General features: G+C 44.0%; 2 protein-coding genes across 5 annotated transcripts in view; one reads left to right on the forward strand and one right to left on the reverse strand.

Annotated features, from left to right (window-relative positions):
• LOC141121593 (uncharacterized) overlaps positions 1–23,313 on the forward strand; it is a 243,927-nt gene that overhangs the window by 37,760 nt on the left and 182,854 nt on the right. Inside the window, exons 2-8 of one of the 4 annotated variants that reach the window (XM_073611240.1) lie at positions 5,056–5,184; positions 5,377–5,511; positions 5,598–5,721; positions 5,838–5,935; positions 6,025–6,252; positions 6,342–6,486; positions 7,128–10,609. In XM_073611240.1, coding sequence (XP_073467341.1) covers positions 5,089–5,184; positions 5,377–5,511; positions 5,598–5,721; positions 5,838–5,935; positions 6,025–6,252; positions 6,342–6,486; positions 7,128–8,275 — 1,974 coding nt within the window. In that variant the 5' untranslated portion in view covers positions 5,056–5,088 and the 3' untranslated portion in view covers positions 8,276–10,609. Of the gene's footprint in view, positions 1–5,055; positions 5,258–5,376; positions 5,512–5,597; positions 5,722–5,837; positions 5,936–6,024; positions 6,253–6,341; positions 6,487–7,127; positions 10,610–23,313 lie in introns of those variants that run through there. The other 3 variants (XM_073611237.1, XM_073611241.1, XM_073611238.1) reach the window with 3 other exon arrangements.
• The window catches only part of LOC141121626 (uncharacterized), a 118,648-nt gene continuing 115,491 nt past the window's right edge, over positions 20,157–23,313 (reverse strand). Inside the window, 1 exon segment of the mRNA XM_073611276.1 lies at positions 20,157–21,527. Within this exon segment, the coding sequence (XP_073467377.1) occupies positions 20,452–21,527 (1,076 nt within the window). The 3' untranslated portion in view covers positions 20,157–20,451.

The following is a 23,313-nucleotide window of genomic DNA, read 5'->3' on the forward strand; positions in this document are numbered from 1 at the left end:
GAGGAGAGAGGCGGACGTGCCTGGTCACGTGAGCGCCGCCGTATTCTCATGAATACACGGCTTGTACATGGGATTCTAACATTGGGACGGAGGCGGGACTGGCAGGGAGGACGGTGGGGGCAGTTAGACCAACTAATCGATAATGAAAATCATTGACAACGATTTTCATTATTGATTATTATCGATTAATCGTTTCAGCTCTACCATATTGTAAATGTTATAGAGCAGGGATCCTCAAACTACAGTTGCAGAACTACACATCCCATGAGGCATTGTAAAACTCTGACATTCACTGACATGACTAGGCATGATGGGAATTGTAGTTCTTGAACACCTGGAGGGCCGCAGTTTGAAGACCCCTGTTATAGAGGGTGATGTATGTGTGACAACTCTGTGTAATCATTATTATATATATTACATTATGTTATATATTGCGCCATCTAGTTTTTCTCTGTTGAGTATCCAACCAAAAAACTTGTCTGGTGGCTTGACCACTGATTTGGAACTGTCTGATGGCTTGACCCAAGTGTTTTCTAAGGTGGATGAGTCTGGCAGCAGCATTCGTGATGGATTGAAGGGGGGATAGACTATGTAGAGGTAAGCCAATGAGGAGGGAGTTGCAGTAGTCAAGGCGAGAGATAACCAGGGAGTGAATTAAGAGCTTTGTGGTGTCATTGGTTAGAAAGGGGCGTATTTTGGAGATGTTGCGGAGGTTGAGGCGGCAGGATTTGGACAGTGATTGGATGTTGGGCTGAAAGGACAGTTCATAGTCCAGGATAACACCTAGAACTCTGACATGTGGGGACGGGTGGATGGTTGTGCCATTCATCTTGACGGAGTAGTCAGGAGAAGGGGCACATGGGGGAGGAAATATTATGAGCTCGGTTTTAGTATCTACTCACGAATTGTATCAATTTTATGTTTGAAGATTGATACAATCTGGGCAGTGAGTGAGTTAGTGGGTGGGGACGGTGGAGGAGAAAGTAGAGAGTTGAAGGTAGAGAAGAGTTGATGGGGACTGGATGAGAAGGTGTTAATGAGAGTGGAAAGGTCTGCTTGGCAGTGAGGAGACAAGAATTATATTTTTGGAGGGCAGATTTACAGTATCTCACAAAAGTGAGTACACCGCTCACATTTTGTAAATATTTTATTATATCTTTTCATGTGACAACACTGAAGAAATGACACTTTGCTACAATGTAAAGTAGTGAGTGTACAGCTTGTATAACAGTGTAAATTTGCTGTCCCCTCAAAATAACTCAACACACAGCCATTAATGTCTAAACCGCTGGCAACAAAAGTGAGTACAACCCCTAAGTGAAAATGTCCAAATTGGGCCCAGTTAGACATTTTCCCTCCCCGGTGTCATGTGACTCATTAGTGTTACAAAGTCTCAGGTGTGAATGGGTAGCAGGTGTGTTAAATTTGGTGTTATCACTCTCTGTCATGGTTATGCAATAGAGTTCTCTGTCAGCTTACCTGTCTCCATGTGTTCATCTCTAAAGACCAGCTGCCTCTCACCTGACTGGTTTTATAACCTCTCCTCTAAGCAGGGCCCCACCCCAGGCCCTATCAGGGAACCCTATATTAACCTGTGCACTGCAAGCCAGCAGTGCTGATCAACCACTGTGTGTTAGCTTTCGTGTGTACTTGCTGTGTTTCCTACGTCTGATTCCAGTTACCGACTTTGGCCTGTTCTTAACTATTCCTGTCTGCTCGTGACCCTGACCTTTGGCGTGTCCCCGACCATCCCTGTTTGCCTGTGACCCTGAACCTTGGCATGAACTTTGTTGTCCTTGTCTGCTTGTGGCCCCGACCTTGGCTTGTCCCTTACTTTCCTTGTTGTTCCAGCCTGCTGCCTCCTTCCTCTTCTCCTGTAGTCTACAGTGAGCTGTGAGACCCTGGGGGCCGCGACCTGGAGCCAGACTGCAGCGCAGTCCATCCTTACCACTAAAGGCTCTGGTGAACACCAGCTGGCTCTTAGACTCCGCGCCCTGGGGAATCTATGCTCTAGCTCCCAGTGGGAGCTGTGTCAGTGATCCAGTAGACCTGCTTCCTGAACCTCCCAGGGTTCAGGGGTCAGTCCTAGGGTCCACTACCTAGCGGTGCACTTCTGACTCCTACAGAGTGCATCTGTCACCTAGCCTCAAGGTGACCTGACACACTCACTCTCTCATACTGGTCACTGGAAGTTCAACATGGCACCTCATGGCAAAGAACTCTCTGAGGATCTGAAAAAAAGAATTGTTGCTCTACATAAAGATGGCCTAGGCTATAAGAAGATTGCCAAGACCCTGAAAATGAGCTGCAGCACGGTGGCCAAGACCATACATGTCAATATTTTGTGTGGCAACCACCACCATTATTTTCCAGCACTGCCTTAACCCTCTTGGGCATGGAGTTCATCAGAGATTCACAGGTTGCCACTGAAGACCTTGCTCTCCTCCACCTTCCATTTGAGGATGCCCCACAGATGCTCAATAGGGTTTAGGTCTGGAGACATGCTTGACCAGTCCATCACCTTTACCCTCAGCTTCTTTAGCAAGGCAGTGGTCCTCTTGGAGGTGTGTTTGGGGTCATGCTCATGTTGGAATACTGCCCTGCGGCCCAGTCTCTGAATGGAGGGGATCATGCTCTGCTTCAGTATGTCACAGTACATGTTGGTATTCATGGTTCCCTCAATGATCTGTAGCTCCCCAGTGCCGGCAGCACTCATGCAGCCCCAGACCATGACACTCCCACCACCATGCTTGACTGTAGCAAGACACACTTGTCTTTGTACTCCTCACCTGGTTGCCACCACACATGCTTGACACCATCTAAACCAAATAAGTTTTATCTTAACTTTATCTCATCAGTCTACAGGACATGGTTCCAGTAATCCATGTCCTTAGTTGTTGTTAGTTGCTGTCCTTAGCTTGTCTTCAGCAAACTGTTTGCAGGCTTTCTTGTGCATCATCTTTAGAAGAGGCTTCCTTCTGGGACCAATTTGATGCAGTGTGCGGCGTATGATCTGAGCACTGACAGCCTGACCCCCCCACCCCTTCAACCTCTGCAGCAATGCTGGCAGCACTCATACATCTATTTCCCAAAGACAACCTCTGGATATGACGCTGAGCATGTGCACTCAACTTCTTTGGTCGACCATGGCGAGGTCTGTTCTGAGTGGAACCTGTCCTGTTAAACAGCTGTATGGTCTTGGCCACCGTGCTGCAGCTCAGTTTCAGGGTCTTGGCAATCTTCTTATAGCCTAGGCCATCTTTATGTAGAGCAACAATTCTTTTTTTCAGATCCTCAGAGAGTTCTTTGCCATGAGGTGCCATGTTGAACTTCCAGTGACCAGTATGAGAGAGTGAGAGCGATAACACCAAATTTAACACACCTGCTACCCATTCACACCTGAGACTTTGTAACACTAATGAGTCACATGACACCGGGGAGGGAAAATGTCTAACTGGGCCCAATTTGGACATTTTCACTTGGGGGTTGTACTCACTTTTGTTGCCAACGGTTTAGACATTAATGGCTGTGTGTTGAGCTATTTTGAGGGGACAGCAAATTTACACTGTTATACAAGCTGTACATTCACTGCTTTACATTGTAGCAAAGTGTCATTTCTTCAGTGTTGTCACATGAAAAGATATAAAAAAATATTTACAAAAATGTGAGGGGTGTACTCACTTTTGTGAGATACTGTATATTGGTTGAAGTCTTTCAGAGACTTAGTCTTTTGCCACAGGCGCTCAAGACCACGAATATGTTTTTTGAGACTTTTGGTGTCATCTGTTTGTCAAGGTTGTAGGAGTTGAGGCCTGATTCTGAGTGTAGTGGGAGGAGCAAGTCCATCCGGGGTGGAGGACAGGGACCTATTGTAGACAGAAGTGCCTAGGTTGGTGAAGGAGAGGGGTGGGATTTTGTCATAGAGTTGGTCAATAGCAGAGTAGAAAAGAGAAGAGTTGAGGTGGCAAAGGTTTCTACGGGTGGTGGTTAGGCGATTCAAGGGAAAGGTGGTGGAAGACAGGAGAGAGAGTGAAACTAATAAGCTGGTGATCAGAGAGAGGGGAAGGATAGTTGGAGAGGTTACATGGAGCGCATAGATAGGAGAATACAAGGTCAAGAGTGTTGCCATCAGAGTGAGTAGAAGCCTGTATCCATTGTGCATCCATTGCTTCAGGTCAAAAGAGAAGGTTAGACTGAGAAGTTTAGAAGTAGCAGTGTTCGTATTAACTTTTGAGTGCAGTTCCCCCCCAGCCCCTCCCATATACTTACCTGAGCCCGATCTCAATCCAGCGATGTGCCCAAGAGCCGAGTTTCTCTCGGCTCCCTCACTTCTCATTTGCTTAGAGACACCAGTGGGAGCCATTGGCTTTCGCTGCTTTCAATTACAGCCAGTGAGGAGGGAGCGGGGGACAGGGCCAACCTGCGCTATGTGTGTCTTTTGGACAAACAGAGGTGGCTCAGGAGCGAACACGCACCCGAGCCCCCAAAGCAAGCAACTTGTTATTGGGGCACTCAACAGGGAGGAGGAGCCAGGAGCATCATTGGGGGACACGAGTAGAGGAGGATCGGGCTGCTCTGTGCAAAACCATTACACAGAGCAGGTAAGTATAAAAAAACATTATTAAAAAAAAAATATGTGGGCAGGTGTTAGAAAGTATGTATGTGTGGTTGTATTGGTAACTGTGGTAACTGTTTTTTTTTGATAAATTTAGTTGTATGTATCCAATAACAATAACGTATTTTCTTATATGTAACAAACACTAAACAGTCCAGACTAAATGTGTTCCCATGGGGGCAGTAGTCCTTAAATGTAAAACTAAATCAAACCGAGTTCAGAGACAAAACAAACATAAAAAAGGGAATATTCTGATCCGACAGGCCAAGAGAGTTCTGGGTTCTTGGAAATGTAGCAAACACTAAACAGTCCAAATGAAATGTGTTCCCATGGGGGAAGTAGTTCTTATACAGCAATCCTTCTATTACCCCCCTCATATCCGCACCCTATTATTGTGTGACCAATACCATCCAAATAATTCTTACTTTAATTTCCCAAAGTTATCCGTCTACAAGGAGACCTGTATAGATCAAATGACGGCACCAATGAGGATGGAGGTGGACTGGAGTCACATGACTGAGAAGATACTAAACCTCACCCTGGAGATCATCTACCTGCTGACCGGAGAGGTGAGGAGGATTCTGGGAGGTCACATGACATCACTCTTATCTCTATTAATAAAACACAGACCTGACCGGAGAGGTGAGGAGGATTCTGGGAGGTCACATGACATCACTCTTATCTCTATTAATAAAATACAGACCTGACCGGAGAGGTGAGGAGGGTTCTAACATGAAATTCTTATTGGTTTCTTAATACAGAGATTTCCTCTTCTGAAGTCTGGAGATCATATGACCATCACAGTGCCTCCATGTGACTCCCTAAAACCTGAGAGACACAACATGCAGAAGATTCTAGAAGTCACCAAGAAGATGATGGAGCTGCTGACAGGAGAGGTGAGCGGTGCTGGGAATTCTGGGACATTATCCAGTAACAGACAAGGGATGTGTCTGGATGGTGACTGTATCATTGTGTGTGTCAGGTTCCTATAAGGTGTCAGGATGTCACTGTCTATTTCTCCATGGAGGAGTGGGAGTATTTAGAAGGACACAAGGATCTCTACAAGGACATCATGATGGAGAATCAGCCGCCCCTCACATCACCGGGTAAGAGGAGACTTTATTGTAAAGGAGAGAGCAGTACGGAGGGTCCACCTAGATCCCCCATCATCTGATAAACACATAGAAACAATGTATTCAGTCAGTGTGTGTGTTTCCTACAGATGGATCCAGTAATGGGAACCCACCAGAGAGATGTCCCCGTCCTCTGTATTCTCAGGATTCCACACAGGAAGGTCACACCATCCCTCACCATCATCAGGTAGATGAGGAACAATCACTGATACTATCATTAGGATCTGTACATTATCTGCATTGTTACAATTCATGTCATTTTTATTCTATATTCAGAGAGGAAACCTGAGAGATTCTAAAGTTGAGGTTAAAGAAGAGATAAAAGAGGAGGATGATGAGGATGGAGTGATGGAGGAATCTGTATTTTTAAAAAGACACAAAGATCTGTACCAGGACACCATGGTGGAGTCATCCGTCTACAGAACCCCACCAGAGAGATGTCCCCGTCCTCTGTATTCTCGGGATTCCACACAGGAAGATCACACCATCCCTCACCATCATCAGGTAGATGATTAACAATCACTGATAGTATCATTAGGATCTGTAAACTATCTGCATTGTTACAATTGATGTCATTTTTATTACATATTCAGAGTGGAAACCTGAGATATTCTAAAGTTGAGGTTAAAACAGAAGAAGAAGAAGAGAGATATGTGAGGGATGATCAGCAGTCTATAGAAGAGGATGGAATAACGGGGACATTTATAGAGGAGGACACTCCTACAGAGATCAGCACAGGTGGGTCATTAACACTAAATACATTCCTCCACCCATACTGCTCACTGATTGGTCCAGAGTAGGGCAAGGACTGGGTGATATCAGCCTGTAATACCCTGGTCACTTTCCTGAGCTGTGTTCCTCATCCTGTATTCCTGTATTCTCGCCGATAATCTTCCTTCTCTGCAGACACAATTTACATATCTAGACTGTTTATGTCGCTTTTGGGGTTCAGCTGGCAGCAAAATGTGGCTCGAACTTCTACAACAAAAAGTGATGAGGGAGGAGTCAATAACCCAATGATGGTGGTCTTCAGAATCAGTCCAGTCTTCATCTTGGTTGTTCTCACCCATCCTCACTCTGACCTCTGGTGGGGCTCAGCCCCACTGTTATTCATGAGTGATAGAGGGCGTCGGGACATTCACCTGATCTCCTCTTTGCTGTTACTCCTAACAGACAGTTCTCGTTTTTTCCTCACTCTCTGACTAAGGTCCATGAATAAAGAAATGAACTGGTAGGAGATCAGAGGACCCATTTACTAGTTACCTTGAGGGTGGAATTGTAAGATCCTCAGAGACAAAGCTGCCTGATGTGGGCGGAGTCCTGGTTTAGGGGAACCAATCTGCTCATGTCTAGTAATAATCTTTTTATTTCTATTTTAGTAGATGGACGGGAGATGAGGAAAACCTCAGAGGATTGTCTCACTTTGTCTCCAGACTGTAAAGCAGAAGATGAGGACATCATACAGTATAGTCCAGGAGAAAACCCGACTACCTCAAATGTCCATCCGGCACCACACAGTGTAGATGGACCATCGTATTCCTCTTATCCTGAGGAACCTCAGACAGTGAGGGACGGTGCCGTCCTTCCAACAGATAAGAGGTTTTCCTGTACTGAGTGCGGGAAGTGTTTCCGTTTTAAATCCCGTCTTAATGAGCATAAAAGATCTCACACAGGTGAGAAGCCACATTCTTGTCCTGATTGTGGAAAATGTTTTTCAAAGAAGTCAAGTGTTCAAAAACATCAGAAATTGCACACGGGTGATAAGCCATATTCCTGTCCTGAGTGCGGGAAAAGTTTTACACAAAAATCACAACTTGTTAAACATCAAAGGTTCCACACGGGGGAGAAGCCGTATTCTTGTGCCGATTGCGGGAAATATTTTTCAGACATGTCCAATCTTTACAGACATCAGAGATCTCACACGGGGGGAAATCAAAATTCCTGTCCTGAGTGCGGCAAATGTTTTTCAAGCAATTCTGGTCTTTCTATTCACGAGAGGTTGAACACGAGTGAGAAGCCATATTCCTGTTTTGAGTGCAGGAAGTATTTTGTACAAAATTCACAACCTGTCAAACATCAAAGGTCTCACACTCGGGAAAAGACATATAACTGTTCAGAGTGCGGGAGGTGGTTTTCAGACAAGTACTCTCTTTACAGACATAAGAGATTGCACACAGGGGAGAAGCCATATTCCTGTTCTGAGTGCGGGAAACGTTTTGTTCAGAAATCAGATCTTGTCATACATCAGAGGTCTCACACGGGGGAAAAACCATACTCTTGTCCGGAGTGCAGGAAATGTTTTTCAGGGAAATCCAATCTTTACAGACATCAAAGATTGCACACGGGTGAGAAGCCGTATTCATGTCCGGAGTGCGGGAAATGTTTTTCAGACAAATCCACTTTTTACCGACATCAGAGATTGCACACAGGGGAGAAGCCTGAAGTTCCATCTTCCTGTACATCAGGGATCCCACACAACCCTCGAGGTGTATTAGTGCCTTCAGTGTGGGAAATGTCTTCTATATGAATGTTGCTGGACATCAGAGCTCTCATGTGGGGAAGAAGCACACCCTGATATACACCTCAGATATACTCCATGGCTGATCTTCATCATGTAAGAAACAGTTCATAAGGAGATCAGAGATCACCAAAGACATGGATGAAGTGTTGTCCCGTGTTGGCCATTGATAGTAGAAAAATAAAAATGGAGTCATCACCTTTCATTGGCTGAGTACATTTTGTGGTGTAAGATTTCAAACACTATTTGTCTATTTTAAAAAAAAATATGAGTTGAATGAATGGGACACACGTTTGCCCAGCCATGATGAATAGGTTTGCTGCTGCCACCTTCAGGAGCGGGATGCTAGTGCAACTTAGACTAAAAGTACGCCTAAGGGGCAGCCCCCTGGTGGTAGCCAAACCCCCATCTTCAACCCAGGATTCAGTTTTTGCCTAGCGTCTTGGGAGTTTGGATGTGTAGCTTGTAGCTCCTTTGTTTTTCAATTTTTTTTCTTTTCTTTCGTTCACATTTTTTGTTTCTATCAACAAGGATTGTTTTGTCTTCAATCAACTGTGGTGCTGGGCGATAGGCCAGGTATTATATATCTGAGTAGTCCCCCCAGCATCAGCGACAAGTGCACGCCGGCCCCAGCATAGGGGGCTTGGCTGCAATGGCTTTTCTCAGCAGACCAGTTGGTAGGAGCACCCCCTTCCTCCTGCGTCAGAATCTGACGAGTCGGATGTAGAACCTCCCCGTCCTTCTCCAGCATTTCCCGTAGTGGATCCCTCTTCCTCAGACAGCGAAGAGGACCTGCCAATTTGGCACGCAAAAAAGAAGTTGGTCTGAACCCCCCACACATGTGGTCTCTAAACTCTACTCTCTCATACATATAGTTTCTAATCCCGACCTCCCCCCATACACACAGGCCTGGGAGGAAGACTTGGGCCACTCCATTTCACCTGACTGGCAAAAGTGCTTCATTCTGACTCACAAAATATCCTTAGCTTCCAAAGATCAATAAAAAGGGTTCAAGTTGTTGACCCGCTGGTACAGATGCCTCTCGACTTTACACTGGATAAACCCGGTACTCCCGGATACCTGCTGGTGTTGCATGTCAGCCAAGGGAACTTTACTCCACATTTGGTGGGAATGCCCCCCTTGTGCAGAGGTTCTGGCAAAAGATCCTCGACCTGTACTGCAGACTCATGCCGACCTCTCCTGAGGCAGTTCTGCTATCTATGCTCCCTGCACCGCTCAAATCGGTCAAAAAAGACGTTCTGCGTCACTTTCTTGCAGCAGCTAGAACGGTTCTGCCAAGACACTGGAGGTTGACGGACATGCCTTCCCTGGGGGAACGGGCAATTGAAGTGGACTGAATCAATAGCTTGGAACGAATGTTGTTACAGGAATCGGGTAAAGAGGAGCAATTCTCCAAGACCTGGACCTCATGGTCTATGTTTCGATACTCCTCGAAATTTATTCCATGGGCAACAGAGGACCCTAACATCACATCTGTCTGACCTAAGTGGAATATCTCCTTCTCAATATCTACTCACCTTACTGCATTGACCCCTCTTTTTTCACCATCATTCCCCCTCCTCTCTTTAACCTGATGCAATGATACACGAACACCAAAACCATAATCTCTAGTCTCGACAGACGGGAACTCTGTGGCCCACATAGAGTTCCCCCTAAGATAAATTGCATTTAGCACAACAACAAAAGCCCTAGCATGTACAATAGGTGGACACTGCTCGTTGAGTAGATAGTGGTGCTCACCGACCCTCAATATGTCATAATAGATGCTATGGCTACACAGGCTTATATACTAAATTAATTCAGCTGAAGCTAACAAATTCTCTATACAATGTGACGTTATGGTACCAAAATTGTAATGTCTGTTTCTATCTATGTGTCTATGTACGATATACTTGTGTAATGTATACCTCTCCTTTCTTAATAAAATAAGATGGAACTAAGAAGTTGGTCTCCCACCTCATTAAGGCAGTCAGGGAAACCTTGAAGATGAAGGACTATACAAAACCAAAGACTATAGTTGTGCGCTGCCACCTAATGGTGAGTGGATGAATGTAATAAAAACAAAGTGATAACAAATGTGAACAAAGTTGCTGCTATCACCTGGGTGTTCTCACAAAAACAAGAAAAACTATAAGTGATAGAAGTGTGATAGCGCTGCTTCAGGGTAAAGGAATTATTAATCTATAACCCTTGTAAATTTGTAAAGTGTCAGTGTCAAATGAATAAATGCCAGAAAAAAACACGCCTTTGCAAATTATAGTGAGAAAATAATCATAGTGAAAAGTCCATGGATGAAAATCAAAATAAAGATAATTGAATAAATATGAAAAGTTTTCTAATAAACAGTGCGCTTCAAACTTCACTGTGAAATACATGCATCACAAAATCCAATCTGTGACTTGTGCTCCCTTCACCAGGTGCAATGGAAGCTCACCTCCTTCATAGACCGAGAATGGGTCAAACACGCTCAGAGCTCACAGTGATTCACATTAACAAATAGCTCCACATTGATCTCCCGCAGCCCCCTGCAGGGGTCAAACATGCTCTACACACCGTGTGCTCCTCCTTTAATTGTGGCTCCGTATTGATCACCAGCAGCTCCAAATCGACATAAAAGACAAAAGTGCTTCCAACAGTGCAGTACCCAGGTGTCACATGTGGCATGTTTAAGTCACCGCCTGGCTCTACCTCTACATGTTATGCCACTATCCTCGTGGCTGTATCTGGAGGGCGGTGACTTATACATGCCACACATGAGACTTGCTGGATTTGCTTATATGCTGTGTTATTTTTTAATAAATTTGAGTTTAATGTATTAAGCCAGCCCTGGAGGTGTTCAGCATCCTCAATTGGGTGGAACGGCATGTCCCAGCCCCATCTGCAGTCGACATTCATGAAGTGGACAACTGGAAGGCAGACTATATCAGTCACCAGAGTCTGGATCAGGGTAAGTGGTCCCTGCACCCTAAGGTGTTTCTTCAAATTTGTCAGTGTTGGGGCACCCCAGATGTTGACCTTTTTGTGTCTTGGGCTAAATCAGATGGTTCCCATGTTTGTTGCCTGGTCCAGTGACCCATGGGTGGATGTGGTGGATGGTCTGGTGGCTCAGTGGCATCAGTACTCCCTGATTATTGCAGTTAAAGCTCCTTCCCCGGTTGCTATCATGGAGAGAGCAGAAGGGCATTCCGGTCATTCTATTGGCTCTGCATTAGTCATGCGGGGCTTGGTTCACCTTGGCGCCTTCCACTTTGCCCAGACCTCCTCTTTCAAGGTCCAGTTTTCCTGCTTTACAGTCGCTGGCTTTAACGGCTTGGCTGTTGAGACAAAGGTGCTGAAGCACAAGGGTCTGTCCCCTGCTGTTATTTCCACTATGCTTCAGGCCTGGAATGTCTAATTTGCCTTTTGCAAATCTCTGAAGGTCCATCCCTCAAAATTCTTGGTTGCCAGTATTCTGATCTTTCTTCAGAGGGGAGTGGATCATAGGTTGGCCCTTAGTTGCATCTGCATTAACCGTCCTCTGGCCCCTTCCCCCTGGTCTGTACCTTTGCCCAAGGGGTAACCGGGGTGGTTTTGGCTTCTAGGCCTCCCCTGCCACCTTGGGATCGGAACCTTGTTTGTCTATTTAGCATATTGGGGACATTGGGAAGTCCCATCCATAAGAAATTAAGCTGTGCTCTTCAAGGAAAGATAGAGAAAATTGGATTTTTGTATTCACCGTAAAAAAAAAAATATTTTTTACTTCATTGAAGGACACAGCAACTGTCCAGTAATGTTTGGTGTTGTCATCCTTCTACTGCTGGCTACTAACTGAATCCTGGGTTGCAGATGGGGGTTTGGCCACCACCAGAGGGCTGCCCCTTAGGCGTGCTTTTAGTTTATGTTGCACTAGTGTCCCGCTACTGTGTCCAGTTCTGGAGATCTCACTTACACAAAGATATTGATAAAATAGAACGAGTCCAGAGACGGGTAACAAAAATGGTGAAAGGTCTGGGGGATAAAACATCGAGAGCAACTTCAGAAACTTAATATATCCAGGCTGGAGGAAAGAAGGGAAAGGGGAGACATGATTGAAACCTTTAAATACATCAAGGGGGTGAATAAGGTTCGGGAAGGCAGTTTTTTCAATAAGAAACTAAAATCAAGAACATGGGGACATGACCTCAAGCTAACTGGAGGGAAGTTCAAAACTAATCTTAGAAGGTATTATTTTACTGAAAGGGTAGTTGATGCTTGGAATAAACTACCAGCAGAGGTAGTGAGACAGTCAATAGTAATTGGCTTCAAACATTGCTTGGGATGAACAGATCTATAGTCAGACAATAAAGTTAATGAAAAGCAATAAAAAAAAACAAAAAAAAGGGCAGACTCGATGGACTACTCAGTCTTTTTCTGCTGTCACTTTTCTATGTTTCTAAGGTTGGATAGTTCACCTTCCAAAATCCACAGTCAACAGGATTCACAGATCAACCCTGTAATGCTTTAGGAAAATAAGATATGAAGAACACGAGGCCATCCTGCAAACAATCTCCATGGAAGCCATGGAATGAGCTGCCCAGGAAGCTGCAACAGGGTGTGAGAGTGTACTGTCACCACCGATGGAGAATCCAAGCCCATTGCCCTGTTTGTCCCTTGTATGAGCTTTACAACCCAGCCAGCTAGAGTTCCAAAAGGGGCTTCTTTCCAAATGGAATAACAAAGGGTCTATCTGATACTCTGAATGAAGCTGTGTTATTTTTCTAAGGTTCTTGAGATGTCAAGTTCATGCAAGGATCCGGTCTGTGATTCTGAAAGTTAGGTAAGGCCCAGGTTTCCAAAAAGTGGAAAGATGTTATTTCTTTGGGCGCAAAATGCTCCACAGGCCATAGTTTGCATCTAGGACTTGTAGTTCTGAAACTCTTCTCCGAAAAGTCACAGCCATGGGAAACAATGCTGGTACTGTATGTCCCATAGTGAACACTATTCTGTTGGAGGAAAAGATTACGTTGACAGAAAATTTAGACCTATGGATAAATCCCATTGGAGAAACACACTTTTTCCTGTGGAGGGCGGGGTCATTTTTTTTATAAATTCTTTTTATTTGAATATCACCCACATATTAGTACAAAATAGAGCCAACTGGGCATTCCCTGGCTCAAAAATAAACTGGTGACAGAAAATAAAAAATTACCAACATATTCAAGGCGAGCTACTGTAAATATGTCAGTCAAGCGAAAAAGACAGCTGGCAACTCCATAGACCTTGATCTTCTTTATTGTTACATACCAGTGAGTAGACAAGCAGTGGCTAACGTTTCGACAATAAGCCTTGTTCACAGCACACATGGAAATTGAAAATGAACATATACTATGTATGTGTGTATATATATATATATACACACACACACACACACACACACACACACACACACACACAAATATAACGATGAGACTCCACCTCTCCATCAATTAATCACTTGGTCAATTGGACAATCAAATGATTGTTCACAAAATGACAACAGGTGTAATGCTGACAAGAAAAAAAGAGAGGAATATTCTCTCAGTACAAATGTATAAAACAACACATATAGAAAAACATAATACACATTGTTGGAAAAAACATGAAAGTATACATGAAAAAAGTTAAAAATGTACACACGAATAGAAACAAATTTACATAGGACTATTTAAGAAAAAGATCCACATCATAGCGGTGGTTCATTCCCAGAGGTAATCTAGTTTGGAGATTGAATATCCACCAAACGTCTCGTAGAAGGTGTTTGTGATGAATATCTCCTCCACGAGAAGACAACATAAAGCGGAGTTCCACCCAAAAATGGAACTTCCGCTTTAAGTACTCCTTGCCTCCTGACATTCCACAATTGGCATGTCATTTTTTTTTTGGGGGGGGGGGCTGGGTACCTGGTTTGGAGTGGGACTTCCTGTCCCACTTCCTCCTTCCGGGCTTCTAACCGCTTAGGCGACTCCTAGGCAGCCCCTCCCTCCCGGCAATGTTCTTGGACACGTGACAGGTCCCAGAACATTGCCTGGCCATTGACGGAGTGCAGCGCGGCTCGCACATGCGCAGTATGCGCCTGGCTGTGTAGCCACAAACTGTCACAGCCGGGCACCCACACTCACAATGTCGACGCCAGCGGAGAGGAGGGGGAGAGAACGGAGGCTTCGGGCGGCCGCATCGCTGGACCGTGGGACAGGTGAGTGTCTGTTTATTAAAAGTCAGCAGCTATACTTTTTGTAGCTGCTGACTTTTAATAAACTAAAAAAAAGTGGATCTCCGCTTTAACTCTTTCCAAATCTATAAAGGAAAAAGATGTTATATTTTCACCATGTACATTTTTTAAATGTTTTCATACATTAAATAGATTTTTATCACTACTGCCCCATGGAAATGTTCACTCACTCTTGTTCTTAAAGGTCTTGAGGTACATCCCACACACTGTTTGTTGCATTGTTTGCATTCCACAGCATAAACAATGTTGCTTGTGCCGCAATTGATATACTCATACTCAAATGGAAAATTCTCTTCCAGTGGCACAAGAAACCACGGTCCTATGCTAAATAGAGTGCTTACTACAGAACCGACAGGTATTGGTACCACAGATATAAGAACCCGTGGCATTCAGCCAAGTTTTTCTATGACTTTGACTGTGAGATAAAATACTGCCTAATGTCTTGGTTCGATGGCTGGAAAACCTACAACCCTGACCCACTGTAGAAAGTATAGGTAAATATTTGCATATAATGTTTTTGATTAAATCAAATTCCAAAGAAAAGGCAGTAACAAATGTAACTTTTCATGTAATTTCATGTAATTTTCAGGTGCTGAAAACCATTCTTTGTTACTATAAGCCCTCCTATTCACACTATTTACCTCTACAATGGCCTTTACCTCTACAATGGCCTTTACCTCTACAATGGCCAGCATTGTTTAAGAGGGTCGAGCTATCTTTTTCCGAGGCCAGACGAGCTGCTTTAGCAATATTCCATTTGTCATATTGTCGTGCTCCAAGTCGAGGCAATAGTGTTACATTCTTTAATAAATCCCCTTTCAGTAGAGCAGTTACGTCTGGCCCTGGTAAACTCCCCTATAGGTATAGATCGCATGGTGTGTGCAGGATGGCAACTGGAGACCAAAAGTAGAGAGTTACCTGCACATTCCTTGCGCTATGTGTGGGTTTGAACAATGCCGCGGACACTATCATCTGTTAAAGGTCCAGAAAATTAATAGTATCAGTATGGCTGTCAAAACTAAATTCCAGGTTAAGAGAGTTACCATTAGCTAGAGAGACGAAAGACATACAATCCATAGTAGAACCATCCCATATCTAAAGCAGGTTGTCTAACCACCATACCATCGAAAAGAACCTGCACATGGGTTGGCCTGGGAGAAAAGAAAATTCTCCTTCCACCAACCCATGTACAGGTTAGCTAGCCCCCATAGAGGCTCCCCTGCACTGCAAATAAAACACCTGATCAAACATGAAATAATTGCGAGTAAGGAGTAAGGAGAGTAAGGAGAAATTCAAACGCCATAACCAGGAACTCCCTAAGACCCACATCATAAATACTATATGTCAAATGATAATTGAGAGCTTCAATTGCAAGGCTATGGGGAATACAGGGATATAGGGATTTAACATCCATTGTTAACCACTGGTAGCAAATTTCCCATTCCACCTCTTGTATATGTGTCAATACTGACAAGATGTCCTTAATATAATCCAGCAGCCTTGCAACTAGAGGTTGGAGGTACTGGTCTATCCATTGACATCAGCTTGCAGTATAGCATAGCTTGATTTAACTCATTTTTGCTGGCCGCTGTTATCTGAAGTCATTAGGAAAGTGTCAACACACCTGTTCATTGTTGTCTGGAGCTACAGTTCGGGTTGAGTGGTCAAGACGTATTTACACCGTTCCTGTCAGGAGTCCGGCTTGTACCCCAATACATCTGCCCACTTTGTTTGCATATCTAGTAAGGAAGTCTTCCCTAAGGTTCGTTCTATCTGTGTTTGCCTACTTGGTGATTGGTCCCTGGCTATATTGAGTCTGCTCACAAGAGTTTGCCATCTGGTAAGCAGTTTGCACCATTAGTTTTCAGCACTTTGTGGGATCTTCTTTACACATTTTTTGGGGTGATCGATATACGCTGACTGTCCATTTTTATCTGGTAAGCAGATTTTGGGTGTCGTTCAGGCCTTTACCTATTCACCTTACATTTTGCATGATTGCATGATACTCACTATATTACCCTGGCTACTGGCACAGGATTTTATATGATCACATATGTTTCATGGTTAGTCGAGTGTCACACTTATTCTTTTGGTTTGGAGTGTTTTATGTCAACAGTATTACGCTATATTTTTGTCATATATTTTCGGATCATATTCTGTGGATTTACGGGACGAGGGCGTTCATCTTGCCTCACCTGAATTGTTCATCAAAAGGCCCAGGCTGGGTTCAAGCCACTCGCCCCTTTTTTTGGCTTACTTCTGGTAAGCGCAATACTTATTGGTGTGTTCCGGATAATTATGTCTATCATCACTGTTTTTTCTCTGGATGAAGTTCACGTCATTCACCTAAGATAAACTTACCTTCTTTTTTGTTTGGATCACATTTTGGACTATTTATGTATGGGACTTCTTAATTGGAATATTGCTCACATCATTTTTTAGAGCGGTTTTTTGTTTTGTTTTTTTGTATCCATTGACATAATCTCCCAAATAGAGAGCCGATGCCCGCTACTATCGGTCTCCCCTCTACAGGAAAAACATTCTTATGAAGCTTCGGCAAGTGATGGAAAATTGGAACTACTGGAGAATCGAGAAACTTTGCCACCTTAGAACTTAAAACTCCCATCTCCACACCTGTGTCCAACAAACCAGATAGCTGTTGCCTAAACACAGGAGTGGGATTATCCTGAAGAACCCGATAAGTGGAAGTGTCTTGTAACTGGCGCAATGCCTCATCTCTGTAATCACTCACATTCAGAACTACAACTGAGCCCCCCTTGTCAGCTTCTCGTATTACCAAATCTCTATGTGATTTAGGACAGGCAATAGCAGATCTTTCAGACTTAGTTAAATTATCCCTTCTCTGGGTAAGCTCAGTCACGGCTCTGTCCGTTAGTTGTACTAGTTCTAGCTCAACAAGAGCCTGAAAAGTCTCTATGGCTGTATTCCTGTAGTTGACTGGATATTAACTTGTTTGACCGGAAACAGGATTGGTGGTGCTCAATGACATCTGGGGGGAGCAAAGAAAACCAAGGCCTCTTCGGCAAGTGGAAAGCACCTGTATGGCATAAACGTGTTCATAATCAAGGACACTGGAGGAAGACAAATACCAATGGAAAAAAAACATGGCTCTGTGAATCCACCTTCTATCACTTCACCTTTGTACATTGTTACAAATACCGGAAGCTGTGTGTTCAGTGGACTCTCTATGTTTAAACAGATCATGGAGAACAAGTTAAAGTTATTCTGGGGTGTTGATTCCTTTAACATTTAAGGACATAAGTTTCCTTTCAACTTAAATGTCCCAGAGTAAAAAGGAGAGAAATACTGAAAGCTGTACTGGGCGGAACAAATGCAGCCTTTTATCAAGATCTCCCACACCCAGAGCACCCACCAAGAAGGAGTATAAGATGACAAGGGGGTGAAGGAGAAAGGAAAGGGGGAGAGAAGGGGAAAAAACCCTCCCCCCAGTGTACTTTGAGAGGGCTTCAAACACAACGAGTAGGCCTTCTAAATCAGGTTAGAGAAGGTCAGCGTGGTCACCAAAAAATCAAGAATGCTGCATAGGGACAGATAGGTTTGCAACCACCAAATGGATCATAACGGCCGCAGGGAGGTATACACTACCTGAAATGGGCTACGTTAAATGATGCCAATGGGAAACGTCAAGTACCCCATAGAGCACAAATATATACAGAAACATAACACCGTCGCTAAAAGGAATAATTTAGACAGTACAATTTGCTCTCGGGGGGGGGGGGGGGGGGGCAACCCTTGCATAATCCATTACTCTTTATGTAGCAGCAATCAGTGACTCTGCAAAAGCGCCAACCCCTATTCCCCCCCCAGGAGGCCAAACCAACCCCATACAAAAATAAAGGGAGCCCGTAGACCTCAGGAGGGAATACGGGGGCATAAGTATAGGGGATCACACCCCACCCATATGGTACTTCAGCAGATTGGGGGAAGAGCAACCTGTTTTTGAATATGTATTGGTATCAGAGTCTTATAAAACTAGGGCGTCTCCTATTATTAGTTACCAGGTTACTGGTGTCGTGCTATTTCCAAGATCTCCTAAGGTATAGGCTGTCGCCATACCCCGCTTCACCGATCTATAGAGAAGTGGCCTGCATCACCAAGGCTATAAAAGTATGACAAAAGTAAGGTATGTAAAAGAACTTCAAACATAAATGGTTCAAGGGCACCAATGCAATTAAGACTTTGTCAAAACCACTGACCCTTAGCCTGGAGTAACCCCTCTATTATTTAGCATCTCTGTATAGTGCTCAAAGAGGCCAATCCCAGCCCCAAAATATTCAATCCTCTGACAACCCTTCAGCTCCACATGAAGTGCGAGGCCTGAGGGAGTACCGCTCAAATAAATCCCCAGTGGAGCTGGGCAGCTATGCATTAGAAACTGCCATTCCCCCCACCATATAAAAGGGAATAGGGTTGGCAGTATCCAATGAGCAAACAAAAAGAATTAAAAAAACAAAAAATGTCAGGTTAAGTCAGTTGACGCATTTCAGCCTATAAGGCCTTAGTCATAATCACCATATGGTAGTTATGACTAAGGTCTTATAGGCTGAAATGCGTCAACTGACTTAATCTGCGTTTGTTCACTGTGGCTATTCAATTAAAAAATTTTAAGAGCAACAACCGGAGTGCGGATAATTTTTTCCACAATACTCTACTCAGCCAGCAACTGTGGATCTGGGAGCTCTATCTATGTGGTGTATGGGTAGTAGCACTGACGTTTCTGTTTTTACAGTAAACCCATTGTGCCCAGGGCAACCTCCCCTCCCGCCCCCATTCCTGGTCCCATGATATTCACCCAGTTTCGAGTGAACCGTAGGTGAGGGGTGAGCTCCACAGATCCCAACCTGAAGCCTTACTTGTCCATAGAGGTGCATAGCATCATAGAATCGTACTGCGTAGGACCCCAAGGCATACAGTAGAGCAGGTCCCCAGGCAGGCTACAAGCTGAGTCCATAACAAATAACAAACTTATGAGATAAAATGAGTATAGAGAACATAGCTGGAGGCCATCTCTCCCGAAAGGGTGCAGACAGGGATCGGGGGCAGCCTTTCCTCATCTTCTGCAGGCAGCTCCAATAGCATTGCATAAAACAACAAAACTTGTAGGAATACTTAGCTGAAACGAAATTATAGCCAGAGAAATGTCCCGTGCGCCTGTCCGATCCTAAGAAGGAGGAGTGGAATTCTGTTCATCTGCTTCATTATGTTTCAGCTTTTGGGAACTTCGTTGAGTTGACCAGGATCTTGCTCAGTTCCCTCGAGGGGTCTGCCTATAGTCCTGTGAGCCCTGGGCTTGTCACGCATCAGGGAGCCTGAATTCATGGTACCATCATTTTATTAACACAGTGATTTCCTATGATCGTTAGCTACGTCCAGTGGCCACAATGAGGTATTTTTCCTGAAATACCTCCATCAGAAAAAACAGAGCAATACTGCTTTATGGCCAATAGATGGAGCCAATGAATGTAGGAAATCACTTTGTGAGAATAAACACAGCCTCTATTTATCATGACTGGAGGAATACTTGTCAGATTCACTCAACTCGCTTTTTGTTTTTTTTTGGAGAAAGCCAACACAAAATGTACTCAGCCAATGAAAGGTTAAAACTAAATTTTATTTTTCTACTGCTATCAATGGCCAACACAGTACAACACTTCATCCATGTCTTTGGTGATCTCTGATCTCCTTATGAACTGTTTCTTACATGATGAAGATCAGCCATGGAGTATATCTGAGGTGTATATCATGGTGTGCTTCTTCCCCACATGAGAGCTGTGATGTCCAGCAACATTCATATAGAAGACATTTCCCGCACTCAAGGCACTAATACACCTCGAGGGTTGTGTGGGATCCCTGATGTACAGGAAGACAGGACTTCAGTGAGGAACAATTCCCTCACTCAGGACAAGGAAAGGGGCTTCTCTCCCACATGCAATCTCTGATGTCTGGAAAGATTGGATTTCTGTGAAAAACATTTCCCGCACTCAGGACAGGAATATGGCTTCTCCCCCGTGTGAGATCTCTGATGTGGGACTAGCTCTGATTTTTGTAAAAAACATTTCCCGCACTCAGAACAGGAATACGGCTTCTCACCTGTGTGAAGTCTCTGATGTCTGTATAAATGTGACTTTTCTGAAAAACATTTCCCGCACTCAGGACAGGAATACGGCTTTTCCCCCGTGTGATACCTTTGATGTTTCACAAGCTCTGATTTTTGTAGAAAAGATTTCCCACACTCAGAACAGGAAAACGGTTTCTCACCTTTTTGTAATCTCTGATGTCTGTATAGATGTGACTTTTCTGAGAAACATTTCCCGCACTCAGGACAGGTATAAGGCTTTTCTCCCACATGCAATCTCTCATGTCTTTTAAGATGTGACTTGTATGCAAAACATTTCCCGCACTCAGGACAGGAATAAGGCTTTTCCCCCATGTGTACTCTCTCATGTCTGTTAAGATGTGATTTGTCTGAAAAACACTTCCCGCACATAGGACAGAAAAATGGCTTCTCCCCTGTGTGAGATCTCTGATGTGTGACGAGTTGTGATTTTTGTACAAAACTTTTTCCACACTCAGAACAGGAATACGGCTTCTCACCTGTGTGCAATCTCTGATGTGTATAAAAACTGGACTTATCTGAAAAACATTTCTTGCACTCAGGACAGGAATACGGCTTCTCTCCTGTGTGAGTTCTTTTATGTACACTAAGAGCGGATTTAAAACTGAAACACTTCCCGCACTCAGTACAGGAAAACCTCTTATCTGTTGGAAGGACGGCACCGTCCCTCACAGTCTGAGGTTCCTCAGAATAAGAGGAATACGATGGTCCATCTACACTGTGTGGTGCCGGATGGACATTTGAGGTAGTCGGGTTTTCTCCTGGACTATACTGTGTGATGTCCTCATCTTCTACTTTACAGTCTGGAGACAAAGTGAGACAATCCTCTGAGGTTTTCCTCATCTCCCGTCCATCTACTAAAATAGAAATAAAAAGATTATTACTAGACATGAGCAGATTGGTTCCCCTAAACCAGGACTCCGCCCACTTTAGGCAGCTTTGTCTCTGAGGATCTTACAATTCCCCCCTCAAGGTAACTAGTAAATGGGTCCTCTGATCTCCTATCAGTTCATTTCTTTATTCATGGACCTTCGTCAGAGAGTGAGGAAACAACGAGAACTGTCTTTTATAGGAGTGACAGTGATGAGGGGATTATAGGACGAGTGTCCCCACCCCCTCTATCACTCATTGCCATCTTCCCAACACAAGAATTCTTGCACTTCCTTATTTAGTCCATGATTTAGTCATAAATAACAGCGGGGCTGAGCCCCACCAGAAGTCAGAGAGTGAGGATGGGGGGAGAACAACCAAGATGAAGACTAGACTGATCCTGAAGACCACCATCATTGGGTTATTGACTCCTCCCTCATTATAACTTTCTGTTTAAGGTTCCAACGTGTGAGGGTGTTATCACATTATCAACACGTAAAAGTCTGTGCTCCAATCAAATCACCAGTTATCAAAATTCCAGCTGGTAGAAAATGGGTGCAACAAAAGAGAATACATATTATGTGTATATATAGCAGTGGTTAGAGGGGAGAGAGCAAAAGTCAGGACTATGTAATGTACAATATATTGTATAAGATACAACAGTTAGGACTATATAGTATCAAGCATAATGTTGCAGTCCCGATAAAAATCGCAGATCGTCGCCATTACTTGTAAAGAAAAAATTAATAATAAAAATGCCATAAAACTATCCCCTATTTTGTAGACGCTATAACTTTTGCGCAAACCAATCAATATACGCTTATTGCAATTTTTTTTTACCAAAAATATGTAGAAGAACACATATCGGCCTAAACTGAGGAAAAAAGTACTAGTTACTTACCGGTAACTGTCTTTCTGGGAAATCTTCCAGGACGGCACACCTGAGAGATGAGAGGCTCCTCCCGACAGGAAACACAATCAATCAACAGCTGTTTTAAGTCCCCACCCTTCCCCTTGATCCTCAGTTTGTAGAGAAGTAACTCCTGAACCTGTTTCACAAGGGAAATCATTCCTCATAGGCACTCACCTTCTAGTGTTCTAAAATTTTCCCTCCTCCAACGGGTGGGAAGTAGGCCTGCCGTCCTGGAAGATTTCCCAGAAAGACAGTTACCGGTAAGTAACTAGTACTTTTCTCAAGTCATCTTCCAGGACGGCACACCTGAGAGGATAATCAAGTACCTCAGGCCTACCTTTAGGGTGGGACCACTGCAAGACCCTCTTGGCGAACCTCGGTTCTGCAGTGAGCTTTACCTTCACTCCATATGCTTGATGAAGGTATCTTAGCTGGATCATGCGGCTGATCTGCCGGTCTACTCCACCGGTGTCCCTGCCTTCTCTGCTTCGGATGCAGGATCTAGGTGGAGTGGGCTCTTAAAGATGGAATCAGAAAACATGTTAAACTTGTAGGTTATCAATGTTGCCTGTCACACATCTAACAATGGCCTATTCTGCCTATAGGTGCTGCTTAGAACCACTAAAAAGATTAATAGGAGAGCTGTGTTGTAAGACAAGGACACTACATTGATCAATAAGGGAGCCTGTCTTAACACAACCCTGTCCAGGGAAATAAAACTGCCAAAAGGGGGGCCCCTGACAGACAACCCCTTTTTTGTTCATTTTTATCTTTACGTCAGCAAAGACTGAAGGGAAACCTACTTAAGGGAAATAGATTAACAAAAACTTAACCCCTGGGTTTAAGGCATGCCCAATCTA

Source organism: Aquarana catesbeiana, unplaced genomic scaffold, assembly GCF_042186555.1.
Source record: "Aquarana catesbeiana isolate 2022-GZ unplaced genomic scaffold, ASM4218655v1 unanchor226, whole genome shotgun sequence".
Classification (NCBI taxonomy): domain Eukaryota; kingdom Metazoa; phylum Chordata; class Amphibia; order Anura; family Ranidae; genus Aquarana; species Aquarana catesbeiana.